At 33.3% G+C, this 19,812-nt stretch overlaps 2 protein-coding genes across 3 annotated transcripts; both read left to right on the top strand.

Annotated features, from left to right (window-relative positions):
- Positions 1-1,757: 1,757 nt before the first annotated feature.
- Positions 1,758-7,831, top strand: LOC108487019 (KH domain-containing protein HEN4). The gene is made up of 8 exons (XM_017791219.2): positions 1,758-2,471; positions 3,465-3,836; positions 4,529-4,783; positions 5,179-5,568; positions 5,716-5,783; positions 6,874-6,985; positions 7,225-7,398; positions 7,479-7,831. The coding sequence occupies exons 1-7, from the start codon at positions 1,866-1,868 to the stop codon at positions 7,366-7,368; spliced, it is 1,947 nt and encodes a 648-aa protein (XP_017646708.1). The 5' UTR covers positions 1,758-1,865; the 3' UTR covers positions 7,369-7,398; positions 7,479-7,831.
- Positions 7,832-9,425: 1,594 nt separating this feature from the next.
- LOC108489704 (mannosyl-oligosaccharide 1,2-alpha-mannosidase MNS1) lies at positions 9,426-18,841 on the top strand. Of its 2 annotated transcripts, XM_017794408.2 has the most exons (14): positions 9,426-9,811; positions 10,489-10,536; positions 10,949-11,080; positions 11,945-12,057; positions 13,939-14,004; positions 14,175-14,346; positions 14,827-14,916; positions 15,181-15,302; positions 15,406-15,471; positions 15,927-16,035; positions 16,303-16,401; positions 16,974-17,054; positions 17,327-17,497; positions 18,293-18,841. In XM_017794408.2, exons 1-14 carry the CDS (start codon positions 9,653-9,655, stop codon positions 18,530-18,532), a joined length of 1,668 nt encoding a protein of 555 aa, XP_017649897.1. In that variant the 5' UTR covers positions 9,426-9,652; the 3' UTR covers positions 18,533-18,841. The 2 variants fall into 2 exon arrangements, with proteins under 2 accessions (XP_017649897.1, XP_017649898.1); XM_017794409.2 differs by lacking the exon at positions 13,939-14,004.
- The last annotated feature ends 971 nt before the right edge of the window (positions 18,842-19,812 follow it).

Below are 19,812 nucleotides of genomic sequence, written 5' to 3' on the forward strand. Positions count from 1 at the left end.
CTATTAGTAAATTTATATTTTGGTCACTTAACTTGAAAAAGTTACAAAATGGTAATTGAATTATTCGAAAGTTTTCATTTAAGTTATTAAACTGTTAAAATCGCCTTTGTATGGCATTCTTCGTTCGCACTTTCAACACCAATTGAAAACTCTCTTTTCCTTATCTTTTACAATTTAGTTTTTTTTTATGAAACAAATTTAAACATCACAAATTTGCGAACTAAAATCTAAATAGTTTTTTTCTATGATTTTCGACATTAAACAATTCATTAGCTAGATCAGATCTGGTTGAGGCTCAACTCCAAATAAAATTTTAGCATGAGCTTAAACTTGGCTCGCCGTTGAAATGGGTCATTTCACTGTTAAAAAATAATAATTTTACTTTTTATTTAAATTCAATTAAAATATATAAGTTCAAATATAAATTTATTTTTTTATATTTTTTTATTATTTCTAAACAGTAAAATGGGTCGAACCGTAGGTCATGAACACCTCTATTTCGGACCACATCAATCTCGCTTGAAATCCTATTATAAGCGTATCTGTGTGGAAACCATAAGCTTAGAGCATAAATGTGTGCCTAAAAGTAAAATACAATAAATAATGAAACGTATAGTTTGAAACTAATTAATCATAATAACACATGAAATATGTATGATATTAAAATAAAAAATTAAATTGTGAGTAAAACAAAATTTAAACATATAAATACATCAGATAAATAATATTAAATGCATTACAATTATGAACACGGATCGCAACACTTATCAAAGACTCAAAGCATCGGAGTTTAAGTTTCAGATACTGTGTTTTTCGTTTTATCAATAGGGATTCCAACAAAGTTGCTCACTTTATCGCGAGTGAATGACTCAAAAAGGGAGACACTACTTATCTGATGAATAGGGTTCCTTCTGGGGCTAAGGCCGTGGCGGATGAGGAGCGGAGGTGGACGGAGCTCTTGAGAGAGATGAGGGGCTGGATTGTTGAAGAAGAAATGGGAAGTACTCTTGAAGAAAGCTAACGTTTGGAATTTTCAAGAAGGGAAGCATGTTTCCAGAGAGTAGGTGAATTCAGATTGCTGTTGATGGATGAAAGTGGCGGATGATAATTATGAATAGGTGTTACTTCCCAGGCAGTGTCGTTACTTTCAAAAGGGGGATATTTGTTGGATTACAGATGGGAAGCAAGGTCTTAGAGCTTTCCCGTATATTCGTCTGCAGGGTCTTTGATGGTTTGGGCTGATTTTATTTTGTGTTTTTGTCTGCTTTTGGTTTTGTTCTGGACGACTTTGTCTTGTTTTGGTTTGGTTTTGTATGAGTTAATGATGAGTTGACTTGTGACATTAACTCAGTTAATAACATTATTAATATCTACAACTAATGGAGATAATAACTTCTACATATTAAAGTAAACATGCATAAAATATATCAAAATAAAGCTTTAGTTGACCGGTAAATTTAATGTTTTATTATTGGTTCAAATATTATTATATGCATATATTAATTGGTTTTTGTTAAAATGAAAAGACTAAAATACTCTCAAATAGTATAACTTATTTTAACTCCAAAAAATTTTCTTTAATTTTACTAAACGAGTTAGTGACCCGATTGAAGGTGATACTAACTCAATAAAATACTTAATAAACAATATAGATATGTAAACATTAATATAATTTTATTTTTAAACACTAAAATTGGCTATTTGAGTGGATTGGGCCGTATCAGTCCGGGCCTATTATTTTCAAAATCCGGCTACAGCCCGGACCGGTCCATCTGATTGAGGCTAAGGCTTAAAAAAAAAAAAAAACACGGTGTGAAAAAAGCGAAGAGTGTTCAGTGTCTATATCCCGTCAGCTATATACTTCAATGGAGAAACGGCCACCGCCGGAAACCATACAAATTCGGCTGCTCTGCCCATCAGCAAAAACCGGCGCACTAATAGGAAAAGGCGGCTCCGTTATTAGGCAACTCCAGTCTCTAACTTCTGCCAAAATTCGCATCCTCGACGATCCTTTCGAAGAACGTATAATCCAAATTGTCGCCGATAACAAAACTCCGTTGGTTTCCAACAACGCCGATAACCCAAACGCCAATGCCAATGCAGAGCCAAAGAAAGATTCCAGCGAAGATGGATGCAATTCTGCGTCGGGAGGGGGAGGGGGAGGAGGAGGTACTACTGGTGCTGGGGAAGAGGAAACGACTTCATCTTGGTCGCCGTTACAGAAGGCAGTTATTAGGGTTTTCGAGAGAATAGTGAAAGGGGATGCTGCTGATGATAAAGAAAGTGAAAAGGAAAGTGAAAATCTAGTCGCTTGTTGCAGAATGTTGCTGGCGTTTAATCAAGCTGCGTGTTTATTGGGAAGAGGAGGTTGGTTTTTGGAGAAGATTGGGCAAGAAAATGGGACTCAAATTAGAGTTTTGACTAGAGATCAGCTTCTACCGTGTGCTGCTCCAGGGGATGAGCTACTTCAGGTATCATCTTTACTATGTACTTTGTATGAAATTAGTTAAAATTTCTGTTTTTAGTATTTAATTTGCATTTATTATGCATAAATGGATCTTTGTTCTAGTCTAGTTATTAGATCCTAGTAGTGCAATTGCTCTGTCAAAATATGAACTGAGAGTAGACTCGCTGCAACTGCTAAAGCAAGTTCCTATTCTCTTTTACCTACATTACTCGGACTTGTGTGTGAGTATTGGATGAGAATATGTGTCCGACAGGGATCTGTTCAGATTTTTATAAGTTTTTCCATGCATTGGATGGCCATTGGAAGCTGATATCCTGTATCCATGTCTGAATTATATTGACAAACACATTGATGTCCTAGAATTTAGATATGCTGAGGTTGACATTAGATATTTACATGGGTAGTTTGACAGTTCAAAGTTCAAATTGACAAAAAAAAAAGTTTGAGAACAAATGGGGCTTCTTCTTGGATTAGGAGTGAACTAGAAATAAAGTTCAGGTACTTGTACATGATTGGGAACATTACAAAGAACTGTGAATAATGGTCAGGGTTAAAATTGATTGTCATTCTGGTTTGATCTTGGTTAGGATTTCATTTGCTAGGGGTATAAACTTAATGGTATGAGATTGGTTTCTCAATCTAAAAGCTAAAAGCTTCAGACTCAATGTTAGTGTTGATTGTACAATCTCAGAGTATAGCTGACTGCATAAATTTTCTTTCCGGGTGGTTCACATAAACTTATAATTGAGTTCAACAAATGCTACATTTGTAGTACTGCAAAGATTTGAGATGTAAAGAGGAAACAACAATATTGAGTTAAAGCAACCACTAAACTTTAAACCAAAATTCTCATTCATTGAGGATATGAGGGTCCCTTGTATATACAAATTTCATAGTTATACGTTTAGCATTTTTTAATTTTTGCATTGCTTAACCTTTTTGTAATTTTTCTCCTGTTTATATTCTTTATGACTGCAATATTGTGGCCTTCTGGCAGATAACAGGGAACTTTTCAGCTGTAAAGAAAGCACTGTTCTCTATTTCAAGTTTTCTTCAAGAAAATATTGCACATTCTCAGCCGGACCAATTTCCTCCATGGGGTTATCAATCTGGTCATCATGGTGCAGATTATCATTCAAGGGGTTACCCTCCGAATCCAGGGCATGAGAATGCGGTAGCCCATAACAGAGGAGGGTTGGAAGAGGAAGTGGTATTTAAATTGTTATGCCAAGCTGACAAGGTTGGTAGTTTGATAGGGAAAGGTGGTTCCGTGGTGCGGGCTATGCAGAATGACACTGGTGCAGCAATCAAGATTTCTGATACTTCTCATGATTCAGACGAGCGGATTGTAGTGATATCGGCACGAGAGGCATGGGAACTTAATTGTCTTTTTAAATTATTCTGCTTTATAGTCTGGAGAACTGCAATATTCTTGCTTATTGCTAATTGAAAAGCTTTTTGTATTTGGTTGTTTGTCTGTGAAATCTGGAACATTTTGCTTGATTTGTAGATATTATTACATATATGTTGAAATCATGAATTTGATGATAGATGACCTTTTCTTCGAGACAATAAGAAGTTTTACATGAGTCCCTAACTTACATTGTTCATCAAAATATAATTTGACCTTTCTTCTGCAGAATTCTGCTCACTATAATAGGGTTGTCTTAATATTTACTTTATTGGACATTTTCAATTGTATTTAACCTACTTTTAGGTAGTCTTTGACCTTATGTCATCTTGTTAAGTGGATTGTTATCATGTGTACTGGATATGGGATTTAGGGCACATGATTTTGATTCAATGCAATGACTTTTGCATTTTATCAAGCCTTGTAATGTGCTAAGTTGATTTATTCTTTGATCTTGGCCTAACTTTGAATTTTATTTTATTTTTTTATCTTCGCACCTAAAGAAAATATGATACCTGTCATACAAGTGTCTCAAAAGAAGTCTTTGTTGACATATCAATGGACCAATAACCAATAAACATCTTACATTAATATATGAATGTATTTGGATTCTAATTTCTCAAAGCTCACTATGTGTTTGCCTGTTGCAGCATGCAGAGCAAAGATATTCTCCAGCACAAGATGCTGTTGTACGAGTGCAGTCCAGAATTGCTGAGATTGGATTTGAACCTGGTGCTCCAATTGTTGCTCGTCTTCTTGTACCTTCGCAGCAGGTTGGTTACTTGTTGGGTAAAGGTGGTCATATTGTATCTGAAATGAGAAGAGCTACTGGTGCTAATATACGGGTATCTTCGAAAGAACAACTTTCAAAGTCTGCTGGACTCCAGAATGATGAAGTTGTACAGGTAATTGACGGTCTTAGGCATTAATTTTCTGTCCTACTAGCTGTTATTTGATTGACATCAATGATATGCTTTCCTCAGATAGCTTGTTTATTCTACCGAAGCTTCTCATTCCATTATCTTGCTGGTACTGTTGTCTTTCTTTTATTTTTGACTATTGTTTAGTCAACAATGTTGTGAAAGTTAGATGTTTTCTCAGAAATCATTCTCAGCCAGCGCTGCACCCTTTTTATTGTTTCAACAGATTGCGACCAATTCGTACTGTTTCATCATAAGATCTGTTAGCATTTAAAAAGATATAGAATTGGAATTTGAAAATTCCATCCTAATTTTTGGAGGGCTGATTTTTTTTTTTATTTGAATATTTTAGGAGTTCATAGTTTGGTTTATTTTGGCAGGTCATTGGTAGTTTGCAGTCAGTTCAAGATGCATTGTTTCATATCACAGGCAGGCTTCGGGAGTCTATACTCCCAATGAAACCTCCCTTTCCAGGCATTAATCCCCCTCCCTACTTACCTCCTTACCCTGAAATGCCACCTCCATTATTCAGGCCAAGACATAACCATGCCCCTCCATGCCCCTATCCTTCTCCAGGCGGACCTTTTCATGGCATTGACCCTTCTGTTGGTCCACCCCAACCACTCGATCACCAGCCACCATTTTCGCATGGCATGGATCACATGGGTCCACATAATGTAGACCGTGGTCCGTATTCCTATGGTGGTGATAGACATGGACATGGTCCCATGTTTGATGGACCATCTTCTCCAGGATCTTGGACTCCTCAGGTTGGTGGCTTGGTTTTTGACGTATCATTTTTGCCTAACTTTTAGAATAATATGTTTCCTTTATATGTATGACATTTAATTTTTTCCTTAGTTAATATTTATTTGACAATACTGTTTGTTGTCATTGTTTCCTTTGATTTATATCAGGCTGGAACACCTAGGGGAGTCTATGATGCCGGTCCTGGCTTTGTTGCTAGAAATGGACGTCCAGGAAGGTGATACGTATCTTCCGTAGATTATTACTCTAACTTTGCTTAATATGATTCTGTTAGCTTGATATGTTGGGGTTTGACATTTTTGCAAAGCTCACATTGCATACTTTGACTGCTATATGATCCCGTAATTTGATTTTGGATAAAGGAGGGTAAAGGAGGAAACAAATAATAAAAGAAATAGGAAGAGATCATAAAGAAACGAGTGGAAAGGAAGTAGTAGGGATAATAATTAATAAATACAATCATTTTTTCAGTGTCTCAATAACTACATGATCAAAGGATACTAGAAATTGGAGGTAATATAGCTACTTATATGCTACTCGTGAAACCTCAATGCTAACATGAAATCGTGAATATAACCTTAAATGTCCAATTATCTAAATACTAAAATTGCAAACTAAACTAATCTATGTTGCTTTGACTCATCATGTTTCTTGAAGCGTTAGTGTCCTACACTTGTATCCAATTCTATACTCAATATCTCATGCTGAAAAACTTATAAAATTAAATCTATGGTACTTGGACTTTTTTTCTTAAAGCAGTGGTACTCGGACTTGAGTGTGTGATATGGGTATGTTTAATATTTTTCAAGTTTTTGCATATATTTGGAGGGCCACATCCTCATATCATGCCTGAATATGTGTTGGATATGACTGTTGAACATGGTTACTTAAATAAAGGATTGAAGCAACATAGATTGAATTATCGTAGCTATGTAAATGTTATTTACTAGACTAATATTTACTAAAACAAATATAACCTCTATGTTCATTTGGTTATTTAGTGTATTAACCCAATAAACATTCATCATAATTGCTTAATCATTCAAATGCCTTAAGGTCATCTACCACCGGGCATAGATCAAACATGACTTGTAATTGCTGTATTCTAAGCACCTGGGCTCTTCATTGGAAAGTTTGCCATTGTCACTGCTTTGTTTTCACATATTTTATTCAGGTTCTTAATTTTGTGGGAAAACTTTTACTAGATTCAGAATTTGGAATGGTTAAAAAATGTTGACTCTTCAGTATTGATCTTGATTCTTGTCTTTTCCTTGATGTATATAACTAACACTTTGTTCTTTGGGCAGTGGGAATCAAGCACCCATTTTGAGTAACACAAAGGTTGAGATCGTGATTCCTCAAACATACTTATGCCATGTTTATGGGGAGAATAATAGTAACCTGGGCCATATCAGGCAGGTAAGTAATAGTTTTATCATCTATGTTACTCCATCTCTTCCTTTTTCCTGAGTACAAGGATAATATGATCTTTCTAGGACCCTCCAAATACAGGAAATCTTTGAAATATTGGACATACCTGTGTCATATACATACTCGTCTTTGACACTTGCACCCAAATATGAGCTACATGGCTATAGATAGGATTAGCCAAATTATCGTGCAATGCTTTTCACCTTAGTTTTGTTTCATTGTCTTAGATTTCTGGAGCAAATTTGGTTATTCATGACCCAAAGCCGGGGGCCACTGATGGTTTAGTTGTTGTCTCTGGAACATCGGATCAGTTACGTACTGCTCAAAGCCTTATTCAAGCTTTTATCCTATGCGGACAAACTGCAGCTTGAGTATCTGTTAAATATTTGTCCTTCAGGCAGGTGAGCAATTCTACAGGCTGCAATAGTCAAATTACCATGTAATGCTTCTTTTCACCTTGGTCTTGTTGACATTGTCTTAGATATCTGGAGCAAATTTAGTTATTCAAGACCCGAAGCCAGTGACTACCAAGGGTTTAGTTGTTGTGCTGGGAACATCGTATCAGTTGCGGACAACTCAGACCCTTATTCAAGCTTATATCCTTTGCGGACAAACTGCAACTTGAAGATCTATTCTTGTATGTTGTAAATAAACTCATAAATCTTCATTTTTTTCTTCTGTTTTCGTGGTATAGGTCATCTGCTATAGGTTTTTGCTTATGTTAGAATTTCCTCTTTTTTTTTGCTTGTAGGGTTAAAATTAGGTTGAGAAAATGTAGAAGTCATTGTTATTTTAAATGCTGATTTCTAATATACTGTCTCTGTCTCACCATAACCAACTAGTTTTCAACCACTATTTTATTGCTTAATGATAAAGCAGCCAGGGAAAAGACATTAACATATGGAATTTACATCCTTTTAGCTCAAAATTCTGTTGTCCCGAATGAAGTGTAAAGCTCAAATTAGATCTGATAATTAGTATATTTGTGGGTAAAAGTACTATAAAGGCCATTGGGAATTAGATTACATTTTGCCCCTTTTATTAAAAAAAATTAGGTAAATTAGTTTTATGAGTAAGGTCAAAGAACAAATTGATCTTTTTTGTATATTTCATCCATTCCACGGTTAAAAACTGGCATGGATAACAAAATAACCACACAATAGTTACACATGACATGCTATATGTACCTCATTTTGACGTAAAAAGATCAATTTTTAATTTTTATCTGAAGGATCAATTTGTTCTTTAATTAATGTACAGGGATTAAATTGTCTATTTTTTGAGTTGAGTGGCAAAATTCAATCCTCCATAGACTTTTACCATTATTTGTGTTATTTTTGCATATTTTCATGTTATAGTAGTGTTAAAGGTGTTTTACATTTGGTATAAAGCTCGATATTGGATAATTAGTACATTTGTATATTTTCATGTTATAGTAGTGTTAAAGGTGTTTTGCATTTGTTTAAAGTTTGATGTCGGATACTTAGTACATTTGTGTTATTTTTGTATTTTACATTTGTATAAAGTTTGATATTGTAATAATTCATGTTAAATAGATTTTGAGATAATTATGTATTCGTATTTTTCTATAAACATATTTGTACTTAATATATATTTAATTATTAATGGTTTTTAAAATTTGTACTTAATATATATAATCACGGTTTGACTAAATTATTATCATGAGTTAATAAAGTCAAACTTGAAGAGTATTAAAGTCTTAATTTTTAACAAACAAATGGCTAACTAATTCTTGATTCAGACATGTTCACGGGTCTGGTGTACACCCATCCCATGATAATTCGAATATTTGCGAATAACATTCAAATTCAGATTTTAAAATTATTATTTATTGTAAATTCGAGAATATTTATTATCCAAATTTACATTGCTTGATAATGTAGAATGCTTATTAGTTTGATTTTATATATATTAAAAAAAAATTTAGGAGATTCAAAAGATTTTTACGAATTTAATTATCCGAAAATTAAATTGAAGTTTTGATAATTTTTTTATCAAAAGAAAATATTATTTAATTCAAATTTGGAATTAATAATAATACTTAAATAATAATAACTTTTACAGCATTGAATCGATCTGATGTGACCCAACATATCTTTTAATTACTTATTATTACTTAATCAAAATTTGGGAGTTCTTTTTTGCTTGTTAAAATTAAATTTTCTTACTTTTTAAAATTTAAAATTATCTTTCAATTATTATTATTATTTGTAATTTACGTTAAAATATGTCAAATTAATAAGTTTATTTTTATTAATCATATATAATGTCATATGAGGAGAGTCTAATCAACTTCAAAGTTGATAAATTTTAACGGAAAATACTATCAATATTAATTATTAAATTAGGATTTTAAAACAGAAAAGTAAGAGAATTAATTTTTGAACTTTTAAAGTACTTAGACTAGATTTTAAATTTTGTCAAAGTACAGGGCTAACAACCTATTTTAATGTATATATTTTATTGTTTTTTTTTCCCCACATTTCATTTGCAGTTCCACGGTTCCTCCAAAGCATTCCATTTTCCTTCACTCTCTTTCCCCATTCTCCAATTTGTTATTATTATTAATGATTTGGTTTTTGTTGTTGAAGATCTAATTTTTATTTAACAAATTCTTTAAACAAAATTTAAATAATGGCGAGGATTAGATCGTCTTCATCTTCGAGTAAATTCAGATACTGTAACCCCTCATATTACTTGAAAAGACCAAAGCGTTTGGCTTTGCTTTTGATTCTATTTGTTTCTGCTTCTTCTTTCGTTTGGGATCGTCAAACTCTCGTAAGAGAACACGAGGTAATTGTTTTTTTTTTGAAGTTTTGTTTTCTTAGCCCATTTGATTCTTATTGCTCTGTTTTCTTTTCTTTTTCCTGAGAAATCGGATACGATCATGAATTAGAAATTTAAGATCTTGAATTTAATGTGAAGTTGATCAAATTTTATTGATTTGTTAATTTTATGCGAAATTGATCAAATTTTATGCGAAATTGATCATGAATTCGAGACAAACCGATTACTGATTTTGTTTTGTTTTTCTATGCAGTAATTTCTGTCGTTCTAATATTGTTAATGGAAATTTTGACGAATTTAAGTTTTAAACAAAAAAATGCTGGTTAATTTTTGTATTTCTTTTTTCTGATAAATCTGCTGTTTTTTTTATTTTTATTTATAGTTGATACAAATTGAGGTTGGTTAATAGTGACTTGTAATTATTAAAACCATCGTTCCCATTAGAACGTGTTGCATTATTTTCAGCTGGATCTTGTCATTTTGGAAGATGGGAAGTACTAAAAATATGAACTTTATTGTTTTGATCACTTAAAAGTTGAAGTGGATATATTCATTATGAAATTTGGGAGAATTATATGCGATGGCAGCTTGTTTGTATTCATTACCTGATGTGAATGCACTGGCTATGGGAGTTATGTACGTTTAATATGCCTGCCTGTAACAAATTTCATACTAATATGCAGTTTGAAGTGTCCAAGTTGAATGATGAAGTGCGTCGATTACAAAATATGGTAAGAGCTCCATTTATAAGCTCACATTAAACTTTCTTTTCTACGTACTTGAATAAATTTAAACTGTCGTTTTCATGTTCTTTGACGATTCTTTTCTGGGAGGGGACTTTTGAGTTACTGTTGTTGACTAAAAAATTTCTACCTGATCTTATTTGGAGACTCTAGATTTAGGTTTGCTTCTTAGTTCACCATCATCATATTTTCACAATGGAGGATTACTGATTTGTTTAATAAATTATCTATTTTTCTTCTTTTATTCTGTCTTAACATGCACCTAGAGCGACTGGTCTATATCGATGCTAACTACCTGTGTTCATGGATCATGTTGTGCCATGTTACTTTCCTTATATGTCCCAAGGTGGTAAGTTTTCGCTAGATATATCAGCTAAGTATTGACATTTGGTTCTTTCAGCTAGAGGAATTTACAAATAGGGTGCCAGCAAATGTTCCCATAGAAATGCAAAGGAGAGAAAAAGTGAAGGAAGCCATGATTCATGCCTGGAGTGCATATGAAAAGTATGCATGGGGCAATGATGAACTTCTGGTATGTTTTTGCATATATTATATCAAGCGTTTTACTTTCCTTTTCCCCCTCTTCTCTAGATATTAGATTATAGTACCTCAGTTATGATATGCAAAGCAAAATTAGTGTTGATGATTTGCTCTACAAACTAACAGCTTTATTCTATGCCAAATTTGACAGTTTTGTCTTTGCCTCTATATTTGTATCTGTGTTCTGTTAGCAAAATAAAAAATCACTTAAAAAAAAGTTTCAAATATAACACCTTTACTCGAAAACAAATTGTGCATATTTGTATGCCATTCTTTGCTGAAGCTAGAAGCCTGTGCATTGCTGCATGACTCCATGCTTTGTTGGCATATTAACTTTTGGTAGAGAGAACAGCTCTTGACATTTCTTACTTTGGTTTCGCCCCTCTAGCTGAATGTCATAAGAAATTGTTTGATGGTTTGGCTGGATGCTGAGTGGGTTTCTCATTTATAATTTGCGGCTTTTCTGGATAAAGAATTAGCACTGAATTTGAAAGAATTTGAAAAAGTTTGCGAATGTTTCAAAAGTTCGACGAAGTATAATTGAACTCATGTTGTCAATTCTGCAATAGGCTTGAACTTTTAATCATTGAAAACATTGATAGGAAGGGAAAAAGAAAACTTTAACTTGGAATTGTATGCGCGTCACCCTCAAATTGTTTAAAATTGATCTCTTTTATTATATGTTTGCTCAAGTCTGTCTTGTTTGAATTCTAAAATCGATTCATTTAGTTAGGTCATAATTTCACATCCTAAACAAAAATTAGGCTGTTGTTTTTGTGGTGCTATTCAGTCACTCCCGTCTACAAGCTTATCATAAAGACACTAAGTTTGGCTGATTTTTCATGTCATATACCAGCCTCAGACTCAGAGTGGTGAGAATAGCTTTGGTGGTCTTGGAGCAACAATAATAGACTCTCTTGATACATTACTTATTATGGGTCTAGATGAGCAGTTCCAGAAAGCAAGAGAGTGAGTTCAAATTTCTTTTAAAAAATAAAGGTTTATTTTATTTTATGTTAGATTCTATATTTCTCTCCTGTTCATCTGACCAAAAGTTGCCTTTTAATGTGAATTTCTGCTTGCCTGTGGTTGTAATTTGGAAGAAGTTCCATAACTTAAAGCTAGATATTACACATATAGAATATGCACTAGTTCTAGCATGTGTTTTGCACATGAAGTATTTAAATTTGAAAAAGGAATAGAACATTTACATTCTCATTAAAACTTACAAGTTTTCTGTTTAAGTTGTAAATCCATCTTATGATTGATTTCCCTTCTAATAAATTAATTTTGATAAGAATAAAGTACTGCATTGTAGATGCCAATAAGCTAGTTTGAATTAGGTTATTTAAGATTTTCATTTTATGTACTTACTTTGATGTATTTGTAGGGCTTAGTTGAATTTCTTAGATGATAGATCCAAGCTTATATTTGCTATTTTACATTTATATTGGGGTTGATATATTAAGTTTTGTTTTAAAAGTGTCTAAGTTTTTAGCTTTTAAGTGTTTAAGTAAAGTTTATTTGGTACAAGAGTTCTAGTTCTTTCAGGGTCAGGATTGCCAATAGCTTATATAGTGCTGTTTCTTTTGAGGATAGAGTGTGAGTATATGGTAAGAAATTTCCAATATTACTAATATTATGATTGTGCAATGCAATCAATCTTAGGTGTGGCTCCCAAGGAACCCTAGGTTGGAGGCTTAGATTTTCTCTCCTTGATTGTTTGTTGCAATCGACCTTAAGTTCGACTCCTTAGGAACCCTAAATGTAATGCTTAGGCTTTCTTTACTGGTTGTGTGATGTAACCAAGGAGCCCTCCTTTATTTATTCTCCAGCTTTCTTAAGGATTCTATATTATGATTGTCATAAACTGTACTGTCCTGCACCATAGTGATTTGGTTGGTTGACAACTCGAATGATTCAAATAATTTTTCTAACTCTTAACATAAAAATGTATTTGAAGTAACGGTCCATTTGTTTTATGGAAAAAAGACATGGAAAATGTTTTTTGTATTTTTGGATGTTTGTTGCATGGATAATAGCTTGATCAACAGAAAATAACTTACTAGTCAACAAGAAAAGGAAGCAATTTCCAAACAAGAGCTGCTTAAAAGAAGGCAGAATGAATTTTTTGGCCCCTAAACTACACCAAAAAAATCAATTTAGCCCCTTTTTATTATTGTGCTTTTTTTAGTCCTCATACTTTTACTGTTGATCAAATTGGTCAGAATTGGACTGAAAAGTTAACGGCACCATTAGCTTGCTGATGTGGATGCCTGACACTGATGTGGCATCTCACATGGCAGTCCACATGTAATCATTGCTGATGTGGCACTATTTTTTCATATATGTCATGTCAACAAGTAATTAATATATATAAATTCTTCATGCAGCTTCCTTGTTAAAGCTTTACATAAGTTTCATTTACTAGATGACCTTTTAATTTGAGTAAGAAACTCTTTGATCATCTTATTTCTCTTATCATGAACAATTTGAGATGATTAATAATAGATAGGGGCAAATTTTTATCATGTGATGCAATTATGTTTCTTCATTTCTCTCTCTCTTCCTTTCCTCAACCTACTGTCTCCTTTTTTCTTATATGTTTGCCAAGCATTTGATTGTGGCACATGCTCTACTGTTGATGATAGCTAGGATGTTGTATCCTGGCCATTTGAACAATTCTGTCTTGTGATTAGTGGTGCTTTGTGGAGCAAGGAAGCATTTGGCTGCTCCGCCAATTTCTTCTATTTTGTCATCATTTTCTAAGCACACATAATATGTATACTGTTTTCCTGGAAGGCTTATGATTAAATTAAGACTGATAGGTAAGTTGTGCTGATATTGCAGGTGGGTTGCAAACACATTGGATTTTAATAAAACCTATGATGCTAGTGTTTTTGAGACAACCATAAGGTTGCATTTAACAGGTTTATATATGTATTAATTGTTTTATCAGGAAACTTTTATGAGTCATGATCCTTTTCCCCCTTCTGAATAGTTTTTTTTTTTTTTTTTTTTTTTTATCTTTTAATTGACACTCATATTGTACTAATTTGTCTTGTCTATTCTAATTGAATATTTAGAGTTGTAGGTGGACTTCTTAGCACATATGATCTTTCAGGCGACAATATTTTCCTTGAAAAGGCTAGAGATATTGCAGATAGATTGCTACCTGCATGGGATACTCCTTCTGGAATCCCGTATAACATTATCAACTTGGCTCGTGGAAATGCACATAACCTTGGCTGGACTGGGGTATGTTTTTTGCATTGCTGCTGTTAGTCTTTACTATCTTTGATGCTATAGCAGTAAAAAGTTATTTTAAGTTCTATGAATAAGCAAGGTGGCTGGGTCCTTGTCCTTTGTCTTCAACAACATTTTGAAGACATGACGGATCATATTTTGGTTGGAGTGGACTTATGCAGAAGCATTTATTTATCTGATTCCTATACTTGAGATTGATGCTCAACTGCATTGACTTGAAAACTGTTATTTGGTTATCCAACAAATACAATCAGGCGCACTGGAGATTATTCTGTGTCTGTATTTGACAAACCATTGTTAGGTCTTTCATTATCCTTTATATGGTAGTTTATGTCACTCCATCACTAGAAAAATTACCTTCTAAGCAGTAAGCACTACTATGTGACTTGGGGTCTGGTACTTGATATTTATTTTTTACGTATATATATTATTCATTGAGTTTGATTTTTTTTTTCACCCTTTATTCCCTAGGGTAAAAGTATTCTTGCAGATTCAGGGACAGAGCAACTGGAGTTTATTGCTCTTTCCCAAAGAACAGGAGATCCCAAGTATCAGGAGAAGGTAAATGCTTCTCATGTTTATTCATGCTTATGTTACCTAATGTTTTTATAATTTTCATGCTAGGATTGCTTAGTTCATATGTTACGTCTGCATCAAGCCAATTGCTAATCTTATTTCTTAGAAGCTGGGTTAAATTATATTAACTAAAGATAGCTAAAAGGTCTTAAGTGCTGGCCCTTTAACAGGAAAAAGGATATTTTAACTTTTAAGTGGGTATTGGTTGCTGAGATGGTTGATTAACTTGCTTGTGCTTTGATGTATAAGGTGGAGAAAGCTATTGTTGCGCTTAATAAAACTTTTCCTGCTGATGGTTTGGTTCCCATCTATGTTGATCCTAATGGTGGCACTGCTTACGGAACTATAACCTTTGGTGCTATGGGTGATAGGTCTTCCCATTTGAAACTTCCTCGTTCTTTTTTTTTTTCTGGCTTCATATTTCATCAAATTTTTTATTCAATGTTTTGCATAAAATAAATCAGTTTATTTCAGCTTCTATGAATATCTGCTTAAAGCCTGGATTCAAGGAAACAAAACATCATCTGTAAAACCTTATAGGTGAGAAATCCCATCATCTCACTTCTCCATTTTTGTTTTTGAATTGCTGCCATTGGTAATTGCTTACGGTCATTCATTGGATGATAAGATCGTTTTTGTTTGAAAATGAAGATTTTGGAGTTATTTTAATGTACGGACATGGAAAGTACTTACTCTCTCTTTTCCTAATACCTCTCCCTTTATGGAAGTTTTATCAAGATAATTATTGATGCATTTTAACTCTGAAACTGCCAACTCAGCTGAACTCAATATGAGCATACTGTATATGACTGAACCTCATATTATGTTGCGAATTATTGTGATTGATAATAGTCCAGCTCATCAAATGCTGACACTCTTCCTTGATGAATTTTGGTTTTCATGTTTTAGGCATATGAATTTTAACATAATGCTCAACTATTTTATTTTGATTAACTTTATAATAAGAAAATCCCATTGTGGAATGTTGAATGTAGAGATATGTGGGAGACATCAATGAAAGGTTTGGTTAGCTTAATTAGAAGATCGTCACCATCTTCTTTTGCATATATCTGTGAGAAAACGGGGGATACATTGACAGACAAGGTAATTTGGGTTTACTGTGGCTTTAACTCTGCATTGTTATTTTATAGGGTGATATTTAGCCTATGTTGCTCAAGCTTTTCATTGTTGTCAAAGTACTCCTGTTTAACATATAGATATAGTGACATATGAATATAGGGATATGAACTCTAAAGATTCTCCAAATACATGGAAAAACTTGGTAAAATCTGATTATACCCATGTCGACCATATAACTGTATACGACACTCGGATTTTAACTTATTGTTTCCACATTTCATGTTTATGCAGATGGATGAATTAGCATGCTTTGCTCCTGGAATGCTGGCTTTAGGATCATCTGGTTATGGTAAAGTTGAGGCAAAAAAAATCCTTTCCCTGGCTGAAGAGGTATTTGTGATTATTTGAAATGCTATTCTTAAAGATTTGACCTTGATTAATGTTTCATATTTTTACCGAATGTCCCTTGACAAATTTCTAACCCTTCATGTCCATTTGGGTCTATGCATCTATGTTACTTGGACTCAGATGTAATTATAAAATATCAGTCCCTGTCCAACAAAGTGTTGATTTTTTCTTCTAAGTTTTTCCACGAATTTGGAAATCACTTCTCCGTGCTCTTGTCCTAATATGTATTGGACACATGTCTAACATGGGTATTTCAAACAAAATAAAAGGTCGGAGCAACATAACTGCGCATACCCTACTTTCTTGAAGACTAAACTCGATAGGTGAAGAGTTGGAGTAACATAGATTTAAAAGTATAAGATCATATGCCTCTTGCATTTTAGCTCTCCTGCTTGCTTTTCAAATATGAGGACATGTGAAATTGTAATTCATCTTCTTTTCTTCTATCATTGGGGTAAATAGTTTGGGTTCCAAATACTTGTTTTTCTACATATAACCCGTTTAAACTTCTGGTTCTTCGGGCCTTGGACTTAATTCTTTTTCTTCCTATGCAGCTTGCTTGGACTTGTTACAATTTCTATCAGTCCACACAGACAAAATTAGCTGGAGAGAATTATCTCTTCAATCCCGGACGTGTAAGTTATCCTCATTCATGTGATATATGTGAGATTGTCATTATGTTGCTCCAATTTAGATATGAGTGTTAAGTATGGATATATATCCAACACGGGTATATGTAATCTTTATAAGCTTTTTCATGAATTTGGAGGGTTATACCCACGTACTTATGTCTGGATATGCATCCGATATAGATTTCATGCACAAGTACTTTAAGAAATGTAAAGAGTTAAAGCAACATAGGATTGTCAAATTATACTATGACAATCTTAAGCATAATCTTTTGCAGGACATGAGCGTTGGTACAACCTGGAACATATTGAGACCAGAGACGGTTGAATCACTCTTTTACCTATGGCGTTTAACCGGTAATGTGACCTATCAAGAGTGGGGTTGGAATATATTTCAGGCATTTGAAAAGAACTGTCGGATAGAATCTGGATATGTTGGGCTGACGGATGTAAGTGCTTGTTGAACCTACGCCATAATATCTCTGATTTTTTTTTTCTTTTGTTTTTGCGTTTATATTTGAGTCAGAGCATCAGAGCATTAGGATTAGAATACTCTCGTATTCGGCTTGACTTGAAAAATGATAGAGTTGAATCGAAATAGCTTCCTACCATAGGTGTTCTAGTTACACTCCTAGTTACCAATTTCTTTGTGGGTGGTAGCTTTGTCTATAACCTGAAATAACTATGTGAGTTTCTACTTATGTCATTGGACTTCAATGTGAGTGTTGGGTACAGGTATGTGTCCGTTAATAGTATGATTAGATTTTTTTGTTTTTCCTTATGCTTAGAGAATCTTTGGAGTTTATATTCTCGTATCCAAGTGTCGAACATGGATGTTTCTGGACAAATTAAGAGTTTGAGCAACATGTTTTTTTGCTTTTAGTTTGTTATAGAAACAATGCTAAGTAATAACTAATTGAAAATAAAAGTACCATGGAGGATCCTGTACTAGAAGTCTGATTGCATTTTGTCTCCTTTACGCAAAAAATGAAAAATTAGCCCCTTTACGTTAGATAAAATAGGAAACTGGTCATTCTGTTGAAAATTCTGTCCAGTTCTAATTTAAAATAGGAAGGACCAATTTGCTTTTTGATCTAACATATAGGGATTAATTTTCCCATCCTTTTAGTAGAGGGGGCAAAATACAATCTGACTCCTACTACGGGAGACTCCATGGTACTTTTACCCCAATTGAATAATTGCTTAAACCACAACTGTTTCTAATTTTATTTTATTTTCCACAGGTTTACCTGGCTTTGAAAGACAACAAGATGCAAACCTTTTTTCTTGCAGAGACGCTGAAATATCTTTATCTTCTATTCTCACCCCCTACTGTCATCCCGTTGGATGAATGGGTATTCAACACGGAAGCACACCCTTTACGGATCGTTAACCGTAACGATGATATTGCTGGTTCGGAAAGGCAACATAAACCAACTGTTGGATTACAAGGCAGGAAGACAGGTCGGTTTGGAGGTAATTAGGACTCATTTGCAGTTCATTTATTTATTTACTTTTGTCGGACAACAAGAAATCGTTGTCATTCAGTGGTTAGGATATCTGGTTTCTATTTATTGTTTTCGGCTGAAGGAACTCGTACGATTTGAGGCCTCAAACATATGACAGGCTTAGGATTCTTGTAGTTTCTGGAAATAGATAGAAGAGTTTCTCGGGTTTCCGTTGGAGAAACGTTGGTCTCGAACTATATCCTGAAGTAAACTGCTGTGATCAAATGTTCATATGGCTTGTAAAGCTTCAAAAATAGTTTCTACAGGCTTTTTTGCTCATTTAAAGTATTTGTGTTCCGTATTCGTTTTCAATGGATATTTGAACACGGGAACGAGGGTATGATAGTCTCGAAATTTATGAAAAAACCTTTTAAAACTTATATTTAACATACATGTACGTATGGGGGCATATAGTGATATCTGATGTTGGCATTCATGTATTCGTTTTAAATTGGTAAAAATACCTCCAGTATCTCAAAATTGAGCAAATTGATTCGTTTCAAAAAAATTGGGGCAATTAAATCGTATCAATTTTGGAATGGAGTAATTAAGAACCATTAATTATGGCGTTCCTTGTACATCATTTTTATTGGTACGACAAATTTAATTTCCAATGTTTATATATTGTCAATTTAGTTTTTCTTTCTAAAATAATTAACAAATATATTTTATACAAATATTGAATGTTAAATTTGTTAAATGAAGATTAAATTGATAGAATGTATAAATTTTAAATGTTAAGGTTATTATTATATCAATTAAAATTATATATAAATAGAAAAATTATTTTTAATTTTTCGTTTTCAAAATTGAAAGTTTCCAATTTGCTCGTTTCGAAAGGGATTGGAAAGTTGTTTTTATTTACATTTACATCTTAGTCTTGGTGCTGGTACTGGTAGGCTTAGTCCCGCTCGAGCCAAGCCATAGACGAGGCCTCTTTAATTTTGAATATAATTTTTTAATTTAAATTTAATTATAAAATCATACTTTTTGCTTTTTAATGTTTAATAAACATCAATGGGGTTTCTTGTTTCAAATTGGGTGGGCTTAAAATTGATTTGGAAATTAAATAAGACAATGATGTGCAATTTTATTTTTAAAATTCATCTATTTTTATTATCAAAAATTGATTCATGTATTTTTATTATTAATTTTTCTAATGCATTTTATTCTTCTATTAAAAATTTGGCTAAATTAATTTTTTTATGCTAGATCAAAGAGTAAATTAGTCATTCTATTAAAAATTTCATTTATTT

Source organism: Gossypium arboreum, chromosome 10 (assembly GCF_025698485.1).
Source record: "Gossypium arboreum isolate Shixiya-1 chromosome 10, ASM2569848v2, whole genome shotgun sequence".
Lineage (NCBI taxonomy): Eukaryota > Viridiplantae > Streptophyta > Magnoliopsida > Malvales > Malvaceae > Gossypium > Gossypium arboreum.

Bases quoted from the DNA above. Each gene is read 5' to 3' on its own strand.
- LOC108487019 (XM_017791219.2), top strand. From the start codon at position 1,866: ATGGAGAAACGGCCACCGCCGGAAACCATACAAATTCGGCTGCTCTGC. The intron at 3,837-4,528 runs GCATGGGAACTT...TGCCTGTTGCAG, and splicing joins TAGTGATATCGGCACGAGAG to CATGCAGAGCAAAGATATTC. The intron at 5,784-6,873 runs GTGATACGTATC...TTCTTTGGGCAG, and splicing joins AGAAATGGACGTCCAGGAAG to TGGGAATCAAGCACCCATTT.
- LOC108489704 (XM_017794408.2), top strand. From the start codon at position 9,653: ATGGCGAGGATTAGATCGTCTTCATCTTCGAGTAAATTCAGATACTGT. The intron at 15,472-15,926 runs GTGAGAAATCCC...TGTTGAATGTAG, and splicing joins TCATCTGTAAAACCTTATAG to AGATATGTGGGAGACATCAA. The intron at 16,036-16,302 runs GTAATTTGGGTT...ATGTTTATGCAG, and splicing joins GGGATACATTGACAGACAAG to ATGGATGAATTAGCATGCTT.